The following is a 17,281-nucleotide window of genomic DNA, read 5'->3' as shown; positions in this document are numbered from 1 at the left end:
GAAATTGATGGAAAATCCCTGCTCTTGATGACAAGAAATGACGTGTTGACAGGACTTCAGTTAAAATTGGGGCCCGCTCTGAAAATCTATGAGTATCATGTTAAACCTCTTCAGACCAAGCATTTAAAGAACAGCTCTTCATAGTAAAGTGAAACTGAGGTCTCAGTCCTCAAAACAAAATACACAATGATGTCATTTAGTTTCATGTTGTGAGACTTCACAAACAGAATACATACATACATGTGTATATGTAAAGAATTTCGATCCAACAAAGTGTTATCCTATTGGATAGACTAGGCAGTCCATCAGCTGGCTGGCTCAGCCCGGAGGAGCAAAGACAGAATGTATGTAAGATGGTTGTCCTTGTCAAGCCAAGACATCATTGGCTCTGAGGTACCCTTCCCCTGGGGAGCTTTGAAATCACAAGAATTTTCTTTGTTTCATAATAGATTGTTTTCCACCAACTCCTTAAAAACAAGGATGGCTGTAGAATGAGTGGTTTGGGTTGTAGACTTAGAAATGAGAGCAAACAAAACTCCATGGGGAGGGGAGGAGAGGGAGGGAGTGCTGCCTCCCTTGAGTTGCTCTGCTCCTAGACGTCTGTTCCATGGATGGAATTGCCAACACCCTTTTTTTGTAGAGGGTTCTCCACTTGACCTTCTTAAAGTTTCACAGAAACGTTCTGTGCTGTGTGTGAAGCGAACATGCACCAGGCTCCCTTTCGGAGTAGAACTCTCTCTGAGAAGAGAGACATGCTATGCACTGGAGACATCCTTGTAATCTACTCACTGTCACGGGGGCGGGGGAGGGGGGCTGGGGTGTGTATTTCCTGCTTACGTTGGTTGCTGAAGAAAACATTTAGGGGCTTTGGATTTTTTTTTGTTTGTTTGTTTGGTTTTGCTTTTTACTTTATGGTTTGTATTTATAATTTCTTTCTGAAGCGATTTGCCAAGAGTTAATAGATCCCAAAGCTTTGTTAATAGTACAGAATATTTTTATATATACATATATATTCCTCCATGATTCTGTAATATTTTTTTAATTGTCCTATACTGTGTTTGGTCCCTGGTTTGAGTACTTGTCTTTCAGAACTTGAAAAAGTGAGCTTGCTACATCTCTGTTCAAAGAGACACTTATTGAGTGATGTTTGTCCATACTTGTTGAGTTGATGCTTTGTGATTGCAATAAAACACTGCTTCAGTTCACCAATACGTCCTTGGTTTCTTCTCATTTGGTCCCTTCCTTGAGGATTAAAGATTAACAATGTCTCCTTGAAAACACAGAGAGGAAGTTAAGTTTTAAAAAGAAAACTTGGAGTGAATGAAATAGCTTGGTGGGTAAAGTTCTTGCCATCAAACCTGAGAACTTGAGTTCAAGCCCTGGGATGCACACACACACACACACACACACACACACACACACACAAATAATAAATTTAATTTTTTAAATAAAGTTAAATTATGTAGACTATTATATAAGTTGAACCTCATATAAGCTAAATCACCCCAACAGATCTCATTCTTTCTTATAGTCCATCCAGTAATCAATTTTAGGTGGTATTTTAGCCAAGGATTGCTTACTTGCCTATCACAATCATGATTTGACATACAGCTTAGCAGGGAGTCCCTGGACCTCTGAGTTTGCTTGCTCTTCCTATTTTAAAGACTAGCCATAAGGACCATTTCTCTGAAGAACATAACATCTATTTATTTTTAATTTTATATGTAAATTTATGTTTTGTCTACATGTGTATCTGGGTATTGTGTGTACGCCTGGTTCCCACAGAAGCCAAAAGATCACATGGAGTTACAGATTGTTGTGAGCCATGTGAGTCCCAGGAATCAGACCCCAGTACTCCAGAAGAGCAGCCTGTGATCTTAACTGCTGAGCCGTCTCTCCAGCGCTAAGAACATAAAATCTAAAGATGAGCATGACGGGACCTAGACAATGGAATAGTTCAAAATTAAAGATGCATCCGAGACCTAGACAACGGGATAGTTCCAAATTCAAAGACACATACAAGACCTAGACAGTAGGATAGTTCCAAGTTCAAAGGTGCATCTGAGACCTAGTCAATTGGATAGTTCCAAATTCAAAGACGCATCCAGGCTGCAGTGCAGCTCAGTTGGTTGAGTGCCTGGTGCCTGCCTGGATTCCCAGAACCACCTAATCTGGGCGTGGGAGCACATACTTGTAATCCTAGCCCTTGGAGGCAGACAGATCAAGAGATTGAGCCAGTCTGAGATACACAATGAGTTTGAGGCTGATCTGGATTGAGGACACCTTATCTCAAATAAACAAACAAAAAAAATCACATTTTAAATTGCTGCAATTAAAGGGGTTATGGGGTATGTAGAACTTAAATGTTTTGGTTTGCACTATTAACAGGAAAAGCGAGGACAAAAGGCACATTTTCTAGTCCCAGACTCTCACCCAAGACAGGGGTATGATAGGCACTGGGGAAGGTGACAGAGGCAGGTCAGACACAGCCTGCAGGGACCTGGATGAGAGGTGGGAGAATGGGAGGAAGAGCTCTGTTACGGCTTTTATGAAGGGTTAGCTCGAGGAATGTGCAGACCTCCTCTGTTCCAACACCTCTGGGTTAGCTGGAAACAGGTCCCTTGGGAGTGCTGAGGACTGCCCACCTCCCCCTCGTTACCGTTGGGGCAGTAAGATGCACGTCTACTCTGTGCAGAGACTAACTGTGTGACTAACTGTGCAGAGAAGGGAGGCGGGGGTGACGCCGCGCTGTTGGCGAGTCCAGGTGCATAGCTTCTCCTGTCTCTTAGCTCCATCACTGTTAGGGCAAAATTGTTTTCTGAGACATTGTCGTCACCACACGACCTCCAAACGGCAGAGGGAAAGAGGAAGCAAAGGAGCAGGACAGAGGTTCTCAACCTTCCTAATGCTGCGATTCTTTAATACGGTTCCACATGTTGTGGTGACCCCAACTATAAAATTATTTTGATGCTACTTCATAACTGTAACTTTGCTACTCTTAGGACTCCTAATGTCAATATCTGATCTGTGACCCACAGGCTGAGAACCTCTGTTCTAGGGCATTTCTCCTGCCTCGTCTTACATCTTGCTGACCAGAACCCACTCTCATGGCCCATTCATAAGCTGCAAAAACACTAAATATTCTTTTCCTGAGAGCCTGTGAGGCGAGTTAAGAGCCCACGCCTCATTACTGTTACAGAACTGAAATCGAGTTTTTATGTAATCAATAAAATCTGACCCCGGGTGGTCTCTCTATATAATGAACTACACCTTAACTCTGTTTATGGGCAAATTGTAACCTAGACCAAAGAAGCCCATAGTAACTAAGCAACTGAGCCCCAGCCACTCCCAAACTGAAGGTCAAATCCCTGACAAAGCGTCACACCAAACTGGAGCAACTGGGTAGCCTCTGTATGCGATTTCCTTTCTGGTTATGAAAATGGTTCCTCATCGTAAGAAGTCATGGCTTCATGACTTCATTGATGCATTGATGCCAGTTTCGAGAACCTGTTTCTTGCTCAAGCTTCGTTAAATTTCAGGGATTGTTCTCCTTTTAATGCATATGAGGAATAAGGGGCATGTGGGAACAACATGCAGTTACTACCATCAGTGGGTCACTAAACACTCAAAGCAAATGATACAACATATGGGCTTTTAACTCTGTTTGTCTCCGGGTTGAACTTGGCATACACTAACTCAGCCTCAGCATAGAATTTCCCTGTGTGTGTTGAGGGCAGGGGGGTGGTTGAAAGGGAAATAGAAAAATATGAAAAGCACCCCTCAGCTGATAACAACTTTCACACAAAATCAGTAAGTTAAAGCTTGCCTGCTGTTCTCACGCACTGAAGGAAGGACCCGTAGCAGGCAGACTGATGAAGGAACACTGCAGCAATAACAGCTCAGGTGTTCTGTGCCTCTCCACCTAGCGGCGATCACCATCACTGAAATGGGTTAGCAGACATTCCGCCAGTGGGAGCTTTGGTTCCTCACTCTGGATCTCCATGAGAGTGGCCTTGATCTACAAGGAGTCACAAACGTGTTTGCTGTACGGAAGCACGTACCATGTATTCGGTGGGAAAGTGCTTGCCTGGATGCCAGTAGAGTTTATGGTAAAAACGCGTGAGATCAGATGCATGGGGATTAATTTGAACCACACAGGCAGACAGGATACCAGAATCGGGGATTCAAGGAAGTCCCTGTGGTTTTGCTCCCACCTCACCCCCAACACGACATTTGAATGTTGAGTTCAAGCCCTACAAATTAGATGTAGTGGGCTGATTTAAAGTCTAGGTCCCAGGCTGGCCACTGTTCAGTGGAATCTAAACTGACACATACTTTTCTTTAGCCAAAGCATGTGTACAGTGCGTGTGTGTGTGTGTATGTGTGTGTGTGTAAATGATATTGGGACACTTCCAATGGGGCTGGAATTTCCAGTGTGTTAATACCTTCCATTTTAGCTCGACACTTTGGCAGTAATTGTCTGGATTCCAAAGGCATTTGAGTTTTAGACACTAACTCTCTCCCAACACTATTTTAATAACACAAAAAGCACAGAACCTTTTTTGATTAAGTTAATTTAGGAGTTAGAGATAGCAAGCCAATTTAATTGAAAAGAAGCACCCTGGCATATTGCACCAGAGCATGCAGCAGGCATGGGCCTTATTTTAAAAGAAATTTTAATTAAAGCATAATTATATAATTTCCCTATTCCCTTTCCTCCCCAAGCCCTCATGAGAATCAGTTTTGGTAGTGGACATGGATGTAGAGAAAAAGAGGGCAATTGCTGACATGGTCTTCATTTTATTTTTAGCAAACACCTTACATGAATATAGTTTTGTTTTGTTTGTTTGTTTTTTTCTTTGTGCTTGGAGTCTAGTATATGTTGTCAGGAATGCAAATAATCCTTTTACTGCGTTAGTGAAATTTATTTTTGGGGAAATTTAATTTGCAAAAGTCTAATAAGCCACTGCTGCCCAACCCACTCCCAGATTTGGAAGCCGAATGAGAAAAGTACTCACTGGTGGTGATTCACAGTCATTGCAAGTGGGATCTGCAGGGGCCAGACCTGGGCCCGGAGCCATGAAGCGATTTTTCTATAATGATGTGGGGGATGAAGTTAAATGTTCAAAGAGCTGACTGATTCAGGACCGAAATGCCTCATAGGAAAAACTTGTTCATTCTGCTTCTAAACGGGGAAGAGGAACCCCAGGAAGGGGAGAAGGCACATTGCACACAACTAGCAAACAGCTTGTTAGCTTCATACAGGAGTTCCATAGACAATTAGAAAACCCGAGGATCATTTCTGGCCTATTGTGGCACTGTGATGTTGAAAAATAATGAAATCCAAGTCCATTTGGTGATCGCGCCAATTTGCCTCTCAGAATCACACGGAGGCAACGACCCCAGGGGAGAGTTGGGTATAGACTAGTGGTGACGTCCAGAGATGAAGCACCCTGCACGTAAGGTCACCGAAGTCTTTGGCTACCCACCAGGAGGTAACTAAACTCTTCACCTCACTCAGGCAAGGGTTTTACAGTTTTCCTTAGGGAAGAATCAGGAAAGCTTGGGATAGGAAGCCTTCTCCAGTTAGAAAATGCTCCCTCTTCTGCAGAGTATGATCACAGGCCGGTCCATCTCCTTGGCAGGAGCCGACAGGTGAGGTTGGTAAGGAAGTTTGGGCAGAAGCCAGGATTGTGCTGGGCAGGCTTGAGCCGGAATCCAGCCCCACCACTCACTTGACACAGGTCACGAGTACATGGTGAATAATGCTAAATGCACCTCTCACTGGCCGGGAAGCCAGACAGATCTGTGCACCCACAGAGAAGGGAGAATGGGCAGTGAGGTGGGGATGCTCTATCTCAGGCACCACCCATGGGGCACCGTGGCTTGGAGACGTTAAGCTTCCAGAGAAGTGAGATTAAGCAATGAAAATAAACTTTCTACAGGGACCCCAGGTCTAGCAAGGCGACCACATTAAACATCATCTTTGTCAATCAAAGGCAGCAGAGACCTTTGGTAAACTGCGATTCAGATACTTTTCTCAATGGATTGCACTCAGCTTTTACAAACTGGAAGCCAACTGTTTTGGAAATCAATACTACAGGCCTTGTGGGATCATTTTGAGGAGCAGCCGGGGAAGTTCAGCAAATAGGCAGCAAATTCCTGCCTTGAAGAGTTGGTGTTTGGGGTGGCATTCTCTCTACCGTGCCCAAGCCCAGTGACTTCAGGTAAGACCCCTGTATGCTGTGGAGGGAAAGTACAGGAACTGTAACAGGAAGACTTGAGCTTCCACTGGCGTCCTCAGGCAGCCTTTCAGCTGGAGCTGAGGCACCATACCATGCTAAGGACATGCAGAACCCTAGTCCTTACTGCAGGCAGCCATGGGTCCAACCAATCAGGATCACCAGGACAGCCACTGGGGAACCTGGCAGTCCTAACAAGGCTCTCATGAGGTCAGTGGGGAGGTGCAGGAGATCACCCTAAGCAGTCTTTGGAACCAGACACAAAGGTGCACTCAAAATAACAGTTTTCTTACTAAGATTCCCCCTCACTTCAGGCCTAAAACCATCACAGAATTAGCAAGCAGGTGCTTAGCCCGGCCACTGCCTCTTTGGTGCACACCAACATTGCTGAGAATTCAAATAGTTTTCCTCCTTTTAGACTGTTGGGATAGTTGTGTTTCAGTCTTCATGGGGCACATAAACCAAAAACAAACGAAACCAAGCCAAAAATGCATCATTTAAGTTCCTTCTCAGAGTGTTGCAGCCAGTTAAAGGAAACATGGAGAAGAAAGCTGCGCATCAGTTTGTGCTAGGCTCCAGGATCTGGGGGAGGTCATTTGAGGCCCTGGGAAATTGAAGGGTATCTCGTCTCCAGTCTGAAGTGAGCCTTTAAAATGCATTCGTGAAGTTAATGAAAGAGAGGCTTTGTGAGACCTTTCTGATCTTAATGAAGATGAAGGGGTGTGGGTCAACAGCAAACAGCCAGAACATTGTGAAAATTGAACAGCCGGATGAAATGTTTTCATTAATTTGAGCCAATTTGTTTGACATTGGCCTGCTTAATTATCTGTTTGGGTAGACTTCTGTAAAGAGATGTTGATGCTGAGGTAATGTCTCCCAGCCATCAAAAAGTCTGTGTATTTTCCGTTTTCTATGGTGTATGCAGAATGAAGACTTAATGAACACAGGCTTAACCCACCCACAGCTTAAAAAGGCAGACTTTTAGAGATGCAAGTTCCCAATAGAAAAGAGATAGTGAATTAAAATTGGAGACCTGGCTTCTGGCCTCGGGTCCACTTCTAACTTGTTTACGAGTTTGCTTGTACAGGTCTCTGAGCTCCCCCTCCCCCAACATATCTAAAATAAATAACTACAAGTCTGCTTCTAGGCCCAAATTCTATTCTGTTCTAAGGATGCGATGATCCGGGCGTTGTGGATCCCTGCTCTCCACCAGTCAGCTGTCACTCAATGGTACATCACATTCCACAGAATAAGAGTTCTAAGAATTTGCTTTGATTATGGCTCTCCGTGTACCATGCTAGGAACAATTGCTTCCCTTGAAAAGTGCCAACTTTGCTGATTGCACGATCCTGTAACTTAAAGTCTAAATCATTCCCATTGTGCTCTCTGGCCAAGGGTTCCCCTGGGCGTTTACAATCTAGACTTTTCTAAGGGGCAAGGTAAATAGAGCCTTCTCATTATCAGTTAGGTTACCAAACCCAAGTGCTCTGCCTACTTGGAGGAAAACCTCACATAAGTCAGGGGTTTGGAGGCCATGTTTATCCCAGGACAGCACCCTGTCTTCACAGGGTGTCAGCTCCAGATTGGTACCCCATTTGCACCTCTATCAGGGTCCTTCCATCACTATTGCACATGCAGCATTGTGATGGCATCAAGGTGACAGAGCTGATAGGTCATATGGTCACTTATAAACAGCCTCATTGCCTTTCAGTGGGACCCTTCTGGAAGCCCCTGAACTGTGGTGCCAGCTGAGTCCCTGTGACCAGGAAATGCTCATGTATCTCATGTATCCATTTTAGTCAAGATAAATCACTGCCCCCTTTTAAATGAGAAGAGTTTGGTCTGTTTGACTTGCCACCAAATTACTATTAGCCAACATAGAGTCCCACTCAATGTTAATCTCTCCTGCTGGGAGGTAGTATTTTTATTACTGACAGTTACTGGTCATGGAAAGCCAGAGTCCATGCTGTTGAACTCAAATGTAGCTAGATATTGACTGTGAAATGCTCCCAGAAAATACACAGAGACTTGGGTGAGGCCACTTCCTTTGGCCACAGGCAATTTCTATAGAGGGTTTTGATGATTAGACACCAGGGACCAAAAGTTCCAGTACTGGAGAGAATAAGTTCTTTGGTCTCAACTAGGTAGTCGTTCCATCATCTTTAGCAGGCTTTTTCTTTCCATTTCATGACCATGGGACCTTATCACACCCTAAGGATGAAGATGGCAGAGCAGGGGTCATAGACCTGAGTTTTGGCATCATATCTAAGTTGCCAGTCAGTCTGGGACAGCCTATCTCTGTGCTTCTTAAGGAAACAAAATGTCCTTTCTCCTGAACGCACTCAGAGCTATCCATCTGCGTGGAATCAAAGTCGTTCTAACTCAGGAACCAGCACAGATAACCCTGTTCCCAGGTGTCCTATGAAATAAGTACAGTTATCAGTCCCATCTCGCTTAATACAGGGTAGAAAAAAAGGGGGAAGTCAGTTTATGAAAATAAAGGATGACATGAAGTTACTCGGAGAAGGAAGGGAGTTACTTTTCCAAGTCTTTCGCCACGGATGGGATTTAGATGGTATAGATGGTAGAGATCAAGCCTCAGCAGGAACCCCAAGCCTCGAGTGTTGGCTGCTGCACTGACCACCTTCCCAAACACCACCATCATCTTCCCTGGTCCTGCGTGGAAGCCCTTGAGATGGGGCCAGTGAAGGATATGGAGAGAAAATGGGGGTGTGTGGGTAGCTTTGCTCAGAGGAACGTATCTGTATCCTTCCAGAGCAACCCAATCGACAGTACGATACAGTTGACTTCACTGATGCTTACAGTTCAGGTCTGCCCACTTGATTACAACTGAAAGGACTAGGCAATACAACAAGCCGGTTTGTAATATCCTCCATTGCTGTGGCTGTGTGGCATCCAAGGGAAGGGAAATGCAATTATGTTTGAAACAGGCAAAGACTTCTTTCTCGGGGGGCCTTCTGCCCTGACATGGGCTTCCGCTTCTGAAATCCCTCCTTGTTTGGTTGTGAAGGTCCCATGAGCGTTCAGTGTGGCATGGCACTCTCCCTGTCCATCCGTTTGATCTGTGCTCTTTCGGAGGGGGCACAGAACAGCTGGTCGCCAGCTCCCAGCGTCTTATAAGTTACTACTCCGGAGACCTTTCACCTCTCACCTGACCCGCCCAGACTGCTGAAGACTTCACACTTGGGTCTCACAACTGTAGAAAGAAGGCTGGCATTGATTACATTCAGTAAATACTTACATTGAAATTTCTATATGTCAGACACAAATATTACCATCATCTTTATAAACCTCAATTTATCTAATCCTCAAAAGACTTATGGAGTAGGCTCTATTGTCAACCCTATTTCACAGGTGAGAATTGCTTCAGTGGTTGTCACCCTTCCTAATGCTGAGACCCTTTAATACAGTTCCTTATGCCGTGGTGACCCCAAGCATAAAATTATTTTTGTAGCCACTTCATAGCTGTAATTTTGCTACTGTTATGAATTGTAATATGACTATCTGTGCATCCCAGTGGTCTTAGGGGACCCCTGTGAAAATGTCATTCAATTTCAAAGGATTCGTGACCCACAGGTTGAGAACCACTGGGCTATCACAAGGCAGAAGCAGGATTTTACTGAGTTATCTTAACCAGTAACCACCCTGGCTATGATTTGGATAAGTGTCTCCAAAGGAGTTTGGTCCCAGGATGGTGTATTGGAAGCAGTGGAGCCTTGCAGAGCGGGGACCCTGTGGGACAGTCCTAGGTTACTAGGCCATACCCTCCAAACAGATTACAGAGGCACATTTTTTCCTCTTTCTCTTTGCTTCTGGGCTGTGGCATAATATCCTCTGTGTGCTCCCCCTTGTTAGGATGCATCATCCCCACAAGAGGCCCAAAGGAAAGCGGCCCCCTGGGCTCTCTTAAACCTTTAGCTGGAATAAATCTTCGTCCTTTAAAGTTAATTGCCTCAAGTGTTTCTTTACAGTGATCGAAATCTAACACCAGCAGCACCCAAGGCACAAGAGGGACAAAGGTGGATGAAGCAATTTATCAACAATACTGAGAGTTACACAGAAACATTTCTAAAAGCTGTAGAGTTTAAAGGGATTGCTGGAGAGATGGCTCAGTGGGGAAGAGCCCAGGCTGTTCTTCCAGAGGACCCAGGTTCGGTTCCCAGGACAGCTTACAACTGTAACTCCAGTCCCATGGATCCAGTGCCCTTTTCTGGCCTCTGTGGAAACCAAGTATACGCATGGTGCACAGATAGGCATTTGGGCAAAGCCTTCATGCACATAAAATAAAACTAAAAAAAAATTAAAAAACTAAAGGGACATTTAAAAAGAGAGGAAAGCATTGGGAAATATTTGTGTACACCCTAAAGATGTGTCTCAGCCTAAGGAGTCTTCTGACTTGTTTAATAAAGAGCCGAATGGCCGATATTTAGGCAGCAGAGAAGGGGGATTTCTGGGAATACAGAGGAAGAGGAGGAGGAATCTAGGCACTCGGGATTCACCAGTCAGACACAGGGAGAGCAGGATGTGTAAGACAGAGACAGGTAACAAGCCGCCTGGCAGAACGTAGATTAAAAATCATGGGTTAATTAAGTTATAAGAGCTAGGGGAAAGCGTAAGCTAAAGGCCAAGCTTTCATAATTAATAAGTCTCTGTCATTATGTGCAGGCTGGTGGCCCCGACAAGAAAGCACCACTGCAGGGGAGTGGTGTAGACTGTTCATTACACGGGTTTTACCTCTGGGTTTCCAAAGCTGTCATTTGTAAGCTTCGTGGAATATGTGCAATGGTAGTGTAAGCCGACCGATGGGAAGCTAACCCGTCAAGTCTGTATCCATGCCTAAGCCATCACTTACATGTCTGTTCCTCTGATCATGAGAGCAATAGGTACGTACACAGTGGGAAGAATCAGAAGAGCACACCTCCCAAAGCCGATCTCATCCCTGAGTCCCGCTACCCAGAAGTCTCGTGTGTTCTATCTGTCTTCCCATGTGCATATCCATCCATCTGTCTGTTGACTGGCTTATAAAAAGTGGCTCTTCACATCAGAGGGAGACACATTATTCACGGAAAAACAATATATGATGGAGGTGGGTCTTGTATCTTATCTGTTGCTTTCATTGGTTAATAATAAAGAAACTGCCTTGGCCCTCATAGGACAGAAAATTAGGTAGGCGGAGTAGACAGAAGAGAATGCTGGGAAAAAGAAGCTGAGTCAGGGAGTCGCCATGATTCTCCCACTCCAGACAGACGCAGGTTAAGATCCTCCCTGGTAAGCCAGCTCGTGGGCTACATAGAATATTAGAAATGGGTTAGAACAATATGTAAGAGCTAGCCAATAAGAAGCTGGAACTTAGCCGGGCCAGGCAGTGTTTAATAGAATACAGTTTCCATGTAATTATTTCAGGGCATAACCTAGCCATGCGGGCGGCCGGGTGCCAGGGATGCAGCCCCGCTGCTCCTAATTCAACAAATATATACTTATTTTAATGCCCCAGTATGTGCTAAGTGTTCTCCTAGGGTTGTAAAAATCATAAAAGCAATACAGCATTGTTATAAAAACATTATTAGGCCAGAAATAAATCATCAATAATATATACCAGAGGGTTTTTTTTTTTTTTAGTTTTTCGAGACAGGGTTTCTCTGTAGCTTTTGGAGCCTGTCCTGGCACTAGCTCTTGTAGACCAGGCTGGCCTAGAACTCACAGAGATCTGCCTGCCTCTGCCTCCTGAGTGCTGGGATTAAAGGCGTGCGCCACCACGGCCCAGCTCAGAGGGTTTTTTTTTTTAAAGAATGCAGAAATGTTCTTGTCTTTATTCATGCTAAATGGTAGAGGAACTTAAAAGCATAATTTTTATTTTCAATAATTTTTATTAATTATTTGAGAATTTTATACAATATATTTTGATCATATTCATCTCCCATCCAAATTCATCTCGGAATCCCAGGTCTTCCTCACTTGCCCAACTTCATGTTCTCTCTCTCTCTCTCTCTCTCTCTCTCTCTCTCTCTCTCTCTCTCTCTCTTTCTCTCTCTCTCTCCCTTTCTCTCATTGGGGCCAGTTTGGGTTTATCTGATTACTTCTAGGCACGGAAACTGTCCTATTGACGTAGTAGGTGCCACACCCTTAAACAAAGTTTAATGTCCCTCTTCCAGCAGCAACTGAAAGCCAGAACCTCCTCAGCTAGGGTAGGAGCTTCATTCTGTCTGCCTGCCAGAGTTCCTAAGACCACAAACGTTCAGTCAGTTGAAGTCACCATGGTGTCCTCTCATGTGACTGTGTTATATTTTCTGTACTACCCAGACTCAGTAGGCTGACAACAGCGTTTGCTCCTCGAGTCAATCAAGGTGGTGCCACCACTGTTTCATGATTACTTTATTAGTGATCTGATTCTAAAGACCGACTCTAAGGCAGACAGAACAAAGAACAGAAAGGATAATTATCACTGTGATTCTTCCAACACTGCCCAGAGAGTTTTCAGGAAACTTGCCACAGCCATGGAGCGTGCTGTACCTGGAACACGGAGATCCACAAAATGCCTTGTTTAACTAGGAACAAAGAAAGAATTGTTTCACACAGAAGAAAGCAATCAGTCCTCAGTTGAATTTTCTTGTAGGTCAGCACACAGTGATCTCCAGCATCACAACTGACTGGATCCACAATGTCACAGCCTTGAAGACAGCTTCCTCTTGACTGTCCCAGTAATTTTGCCGTAGGGATTGTCGAGTGGCAGCAAAACCTGTAAAAGAACCACAGAGAAACTTCAGGGATTTGAGGACAGCGTTCCCCTTTCTAAGATCCAGGATTAAAGCAAGGATGTTATGGGTTGTCATGGACGAAACTGAGTACTGGGCAGTAAAATTACCTCAAGTCCAGCAGTGCCAGGTTTCCCTTCAATAGTCAATGAGTTGATGTTTCGAAAAATATAGGAATTTTGAGAGTGTTCTATGCTGTTTTGGGCTATCATATATATGTATCAATGTGTATATGTGTATGATATTCATGTATTTGTTCGTGTGTGTGTGTGTGTGCGCACACGCGCTTGCACATGCATGTAAGAACTGGGAAGGGGGTTGTGTGTGTCACACTACTCTTGTGGGGGTCAGAAGGACATTTTGTGTAGTTGCATCTCTCTTGTACCTTTATATGGGTCCCAGGGTTCTAACTCAGGTCACCAGGGCCTGTGTATCCAGTGCTTTTCCTGCCAAGCCATCTTCCAGACCTCCACCTTGTTTTTTGAGACAGCGTCTCTCACTGAACTTAGAGCTCATCAATTTAGCAAGGCTGGCTGGCCAGTGAGCTCCAGGGGTCCTATGGCCCCCACTTCCTCAGTGCTGGAATTATTGACGCATGTCACAGCTGACGCATGTCACAGCTGGCACGTGTTACAGCATGTGGCTGTTTACATGGGTGCTGGGGAACCAAGCTTGGGTCCCCATGCTTACTCAGCAAGTGGTTTACTAACCAAGCCACTTCACCTGCCCCCAAGAAGCATGTTGTTTGTGTGTTAGCCATTATGATATAGTTCTAAATGCACTATACAGTCCTGCCTTTTAAAAGGCAGTGAACAAATTTGACCTTTTTAGACTACTCACTTTGGATATCATTGGTTTTAGCTCTAAAGCAGCAGCCATTCCCTGCACATCACCTGAGGGCCACAGGGCTGGCAGTGTAATACTAAACAGATCCAGACAGCTGGGTGACTGAAGCCAGCCCCCTCAGTGTGAGCACACTGCTCAGGCACAGGTTGTTTTATTATTATTATTATTATTATTATTATTATTATTATTATTATTATTATTATTATTACTGCAGAGAACTCAGGGCTTCCTATTTCCCGGTCCTGCTGGGATCTAGGAAGGGTCATCTTCTGCAGCTTCTTTTTATATTCCTCACTGCAACTTCCGAGCCCCTCCACAAAGACTCATCCACGTCCAGCTCTGGTGGGGATGCATACAGTCCTAAGACTCAGGGGACCCCTCAGAAACCCTCTCGACTTCACTGGGAGCCATTCATCAGATCCTTTTCTGTTTGGAACTCATTGTTTGCCTCTGGCAGACATGGTCCAGACTGTTTTCTATCCCCACCTTTTAGCGAGTAATCACACCAAAAAGTGTTCTGTCCTCGTTCACAAGTGAGGCTCATTGCCATTTTCCCTTCCTTAAGGTAAATAGAGCTGTCTGTCCTTTCAGCTCAATGAACTTGGGGCCAGACTTTCCCTCTCCTGTCATCCAGGGCCCTCTACCATTTCTTATAAGGTACGTAAGCCTCATGCCTGTTTTCCAGCGCCCGGGCAAGCATCCGCCGCCGCGGCTGGTGGTGCAGAGCCAGCGGAGCCCACCAGCACTGTTTGCAAAAGAGAAATCAGGTGTCTGGTCAGAGGGGTTGAAAGTCTCCTGGGTCAGAAGCCCCAGAGTGTAAGAGCTCCTCTTCTGTTAACCTTGTGCGTCCACGCATGTGGGGTGCATTAGCAGGGACGGTCTCTTCGCTACCCCCGCACATACAGTAAACGCAGTTCCCCAAAATGATGCTGCAGATGACTCAAAGTGCCAATCACTGAAAATGTCCATGGTGCAGGGTCAGTTCTGATCTCCCAGGAAGTGACCGCGGAGGCCACCAATCAGAGCTCCTGGCTGCCTCGCAGGACAATCTGATTGTCACGGCTAAAAAGAAGTCAGAGCGGTGTATCTCCTGAAACAAGGGTTCCCTTTGAAAAACACGAATTTCTTAGTCTTGCCATCTGTAGCACAAACACACTTTCATCTCTCCCAAGTGTATTGTGCGCTCCCGAATTGGCTATTTAATCAAAAGGTGGGCGCAATAAAAGAGAATGAAAATACAATCTTGCCTTCTCCTCATCGCCTGGCGGTGGAAGAATAAAGCAGCTGCGACCTTCCATGCCACTTCCCAAGGAGATCTCAGAGCTGTTTCCTTGGGCACACCCTGTTCCTTCTCTTTGTTCCCCCTGCAACTTACAGCTCTCCTCTATAATCACTCATCCACTTCTAGAGTGCTCAGCCTCGGGCCCTGAAAGACCCGGCGCTGAAGAGGGTTCTAATCAGTGCCGGCTATAAATACTCCCCACAGCCAGCAGCTGCTACAGGTTTTAGGCGGTGATATTGTCCCCAGTTGACGAGGAAACTGAAAGACGATGAGGCAGAAATATGCTTCCGGTGTTTTGAAAGCCCTCTTACCTCTTCCTTGTTGATCAGTCCCATTTTGGACATGTCGATGTTAAAGTAGTGGATGTTGGGGAGGCTGATTTCCATCTCCTCTATCTGGAATCCACAAGAGCATATGTTATGCTTGGCACTGGAGAGTCCCTCCCTTCCTCCGTCTTCCTGTGACCATGGTTGTATCTTTAAGGTGCTCTCCCATGCTCCTCTGCTGCCCGTCACTGTATCACCATCCCCCACTAGTCTTCTTATGAGACAGGTGGCAGGCCTGTTCTTCTCCCCTCAGTATAAAAACTCGGAAAAGCTCAGGCTCCCAGGATTATCCCTAACATTGATAGGCCCTAGGATAAGTGTAAAACTGCAAACCCATATACATGGCAAAGGTTGAGTGAACTCTGCCTTTCTGATTTACAAAAATACTTTTGCTAAGCCTATAAGGCCAGGTTGTGATTTAATATTCTGACCCTTTGTGGTACTGTGCCAGGACTTGGGAAAAGCCAGCCCCAGGCCTTGGGCCAAACTATCTTCTTTCATGGATCATACGGATGGATATTCTCCTGGTACGACAAGCCACATCCATTTCTCTTGCCCCTAAGAATATGCACCTCAGTGGCAGAAGCCTCCAAGGACAAAGTGGGTCTCTAGGAGAGATGTGCCCAAGCCTCCAGGCTATTGGGTAAAAAAAAAAAATCCTGGGGCAGCCATGAGCCCGTTAAGAGCTCGCTGCCTTAGCTTTTCCAGCTCTGCCCGGAGCAGGCAGCAGAAGGCATGAAGTACTAGGCCAAGGTAGAGAAGTCCCTCTGGTTCAGGCGATGCTTCTTTCCCTTCATTCCACATGGCCTTAGCCATACTTCTATAACTTCATTCCACGGGACTCCTGGCCTGTGGTCTGTCATGCTTTCTATCGTACTGCTACCAGTGATGACTCCAGAATGCAAATCCTGCCATGCTGTACTTTGCTGTAACAACCCAGTGACCTTCGGTGGCTCTCCAAATAAAGCATAGACTATAAATAAGCCTAGAAATGTCCTCTTGACTCATTGCCACCGTATGCCTGCACACAGGAAAATACTTCCTTCCTAGCATGCCACAGATGGCTGGCCCTTGACAGTAAATGTCTATGTCGTACTATCTCCTGTCTCTGCATTGGTGCTGCTGCTCCTGCACCCTTGAGTATAAACCCAGATTACTCTTGCTTGTTTCTGAAGACTTAGCACACCCCTTTCCTTCTAGAAAATCTGTCTGGTACTGCCCCTTATACCTGAGTTAGACTCTCTTCCCCCATATGTCCATACTAGCCTATTGCCAATATATTTTTAAACTTCCTTGTTTTCTTTGTTCAATTAATGATGGATTCTTAGAGTATAGGGACAATGTCTAGCTTATCCTTGTATCCCTTGAGTCCTGCTAGAGGCACAATGTCGAGAGATATCAATAGATAGATAGATGGATGGGTGGGTGGATAGATGGATGGGTGGGTGGGTGGGTGTATAGATGGATGGGTGGGTGGGTGTATAGATGGATAGGTGGGGTGGGTGGGTGTATAGATGGATAGGTGGGGTGGGTGGGTGTATAGATGGATAGGTGGGTGGGTAGATAAATGGATGGGTGGGTGGGTGGATGGATGGGTGGGTGGGTGGGTGTATAGATGGATGGGTGGGTGGGTGGATGGGTGGGAGGAAGGAAGGAAGGAAGGAAGGAAGGAAGGAAGGAAGGAGTAAATCTCTCTACATCTATCACTCATATCTTGAAACGTAAAACCTCTGTCTAGTTATCTCTCCCTCAAGGCATGGAAGTGGCCTGAATTTGAAGTTTAAGTCTGCGGTAGGCTGAGGAAGCTCAAAG

At 45.3% G+C, this 17,281-nt stretch overlaps 2 protein-coding genes across 8 annotated transcripts in view; one reads left to right on the top strand and one right to left on the bottom strand.

The window, feature by feature from the left end:
* Window positions 1-1,199, top strand: part of Samd13 (sterile alpha motif domain containing 13) — a 32,146-nt gene extending 30,947 nt beyond the window's left edge. For all 6 annotated transcript variants that reach the window (XM_050160132.1, XM_050160131.1, XM_050160134.1 and 3 more), the window contains one exon: window positions 1-1,199. In XM_050160132.1, coding sequence (XP_050016089.1) covers window positions 1-144 — 144 coding nt within the window. In that variant the 3' untranslated portion in view covers window positions 145-1,199.
* An 11,034-nt stretch (window positions 1,200-12,233) lies between these two features.
* LOC126512381 (uricase) overlaps window positions 12,234-17,281 on the bottom strand; it is a 33,377-nt gene continuing 28,329 nt past the window's right edge. For both annotated transcript variants that reach the window (XM_050160125.1, XM_050160126.1), the window contains 2 exons: window positions 15,455-15,538; window positions 12,234-12,999 (listed from right to left, as the gene is read on the bottom strand). In XM_050160125.1, the coding sequence (XP_050016082.1) occupies window positions 12,925-12,999; window positions 15,455-15,538 (159 nt within the window). In that variant the 3' untranslated portion in view covers window positions 12,234-12,924. The remainder of the gene's footprint in view (window positions 13,000-15,454; window positions 15,539-17,281) is intronic.

Source organism: Alexandromys fortis, unplaced genomic scaffold (assembly GCF_014885135.2).
Source record: "Alexandromys fortis isolate MF-2015 unplaced genomic scaffold, M_Fortis_MF-2015_v1.1 scaffold_124, whole genome shotgun sequence".
NCBI lineage: Eukaryota > Metazoa > Chordata > Mammalia > Rodentia > Cricetidae > Alexandromys > Alexandromys fortis.
Note: the sequence above shows the minus strand (reverse complement) of the source record. Positions and strands in the feature narration are given on the sequence as shown.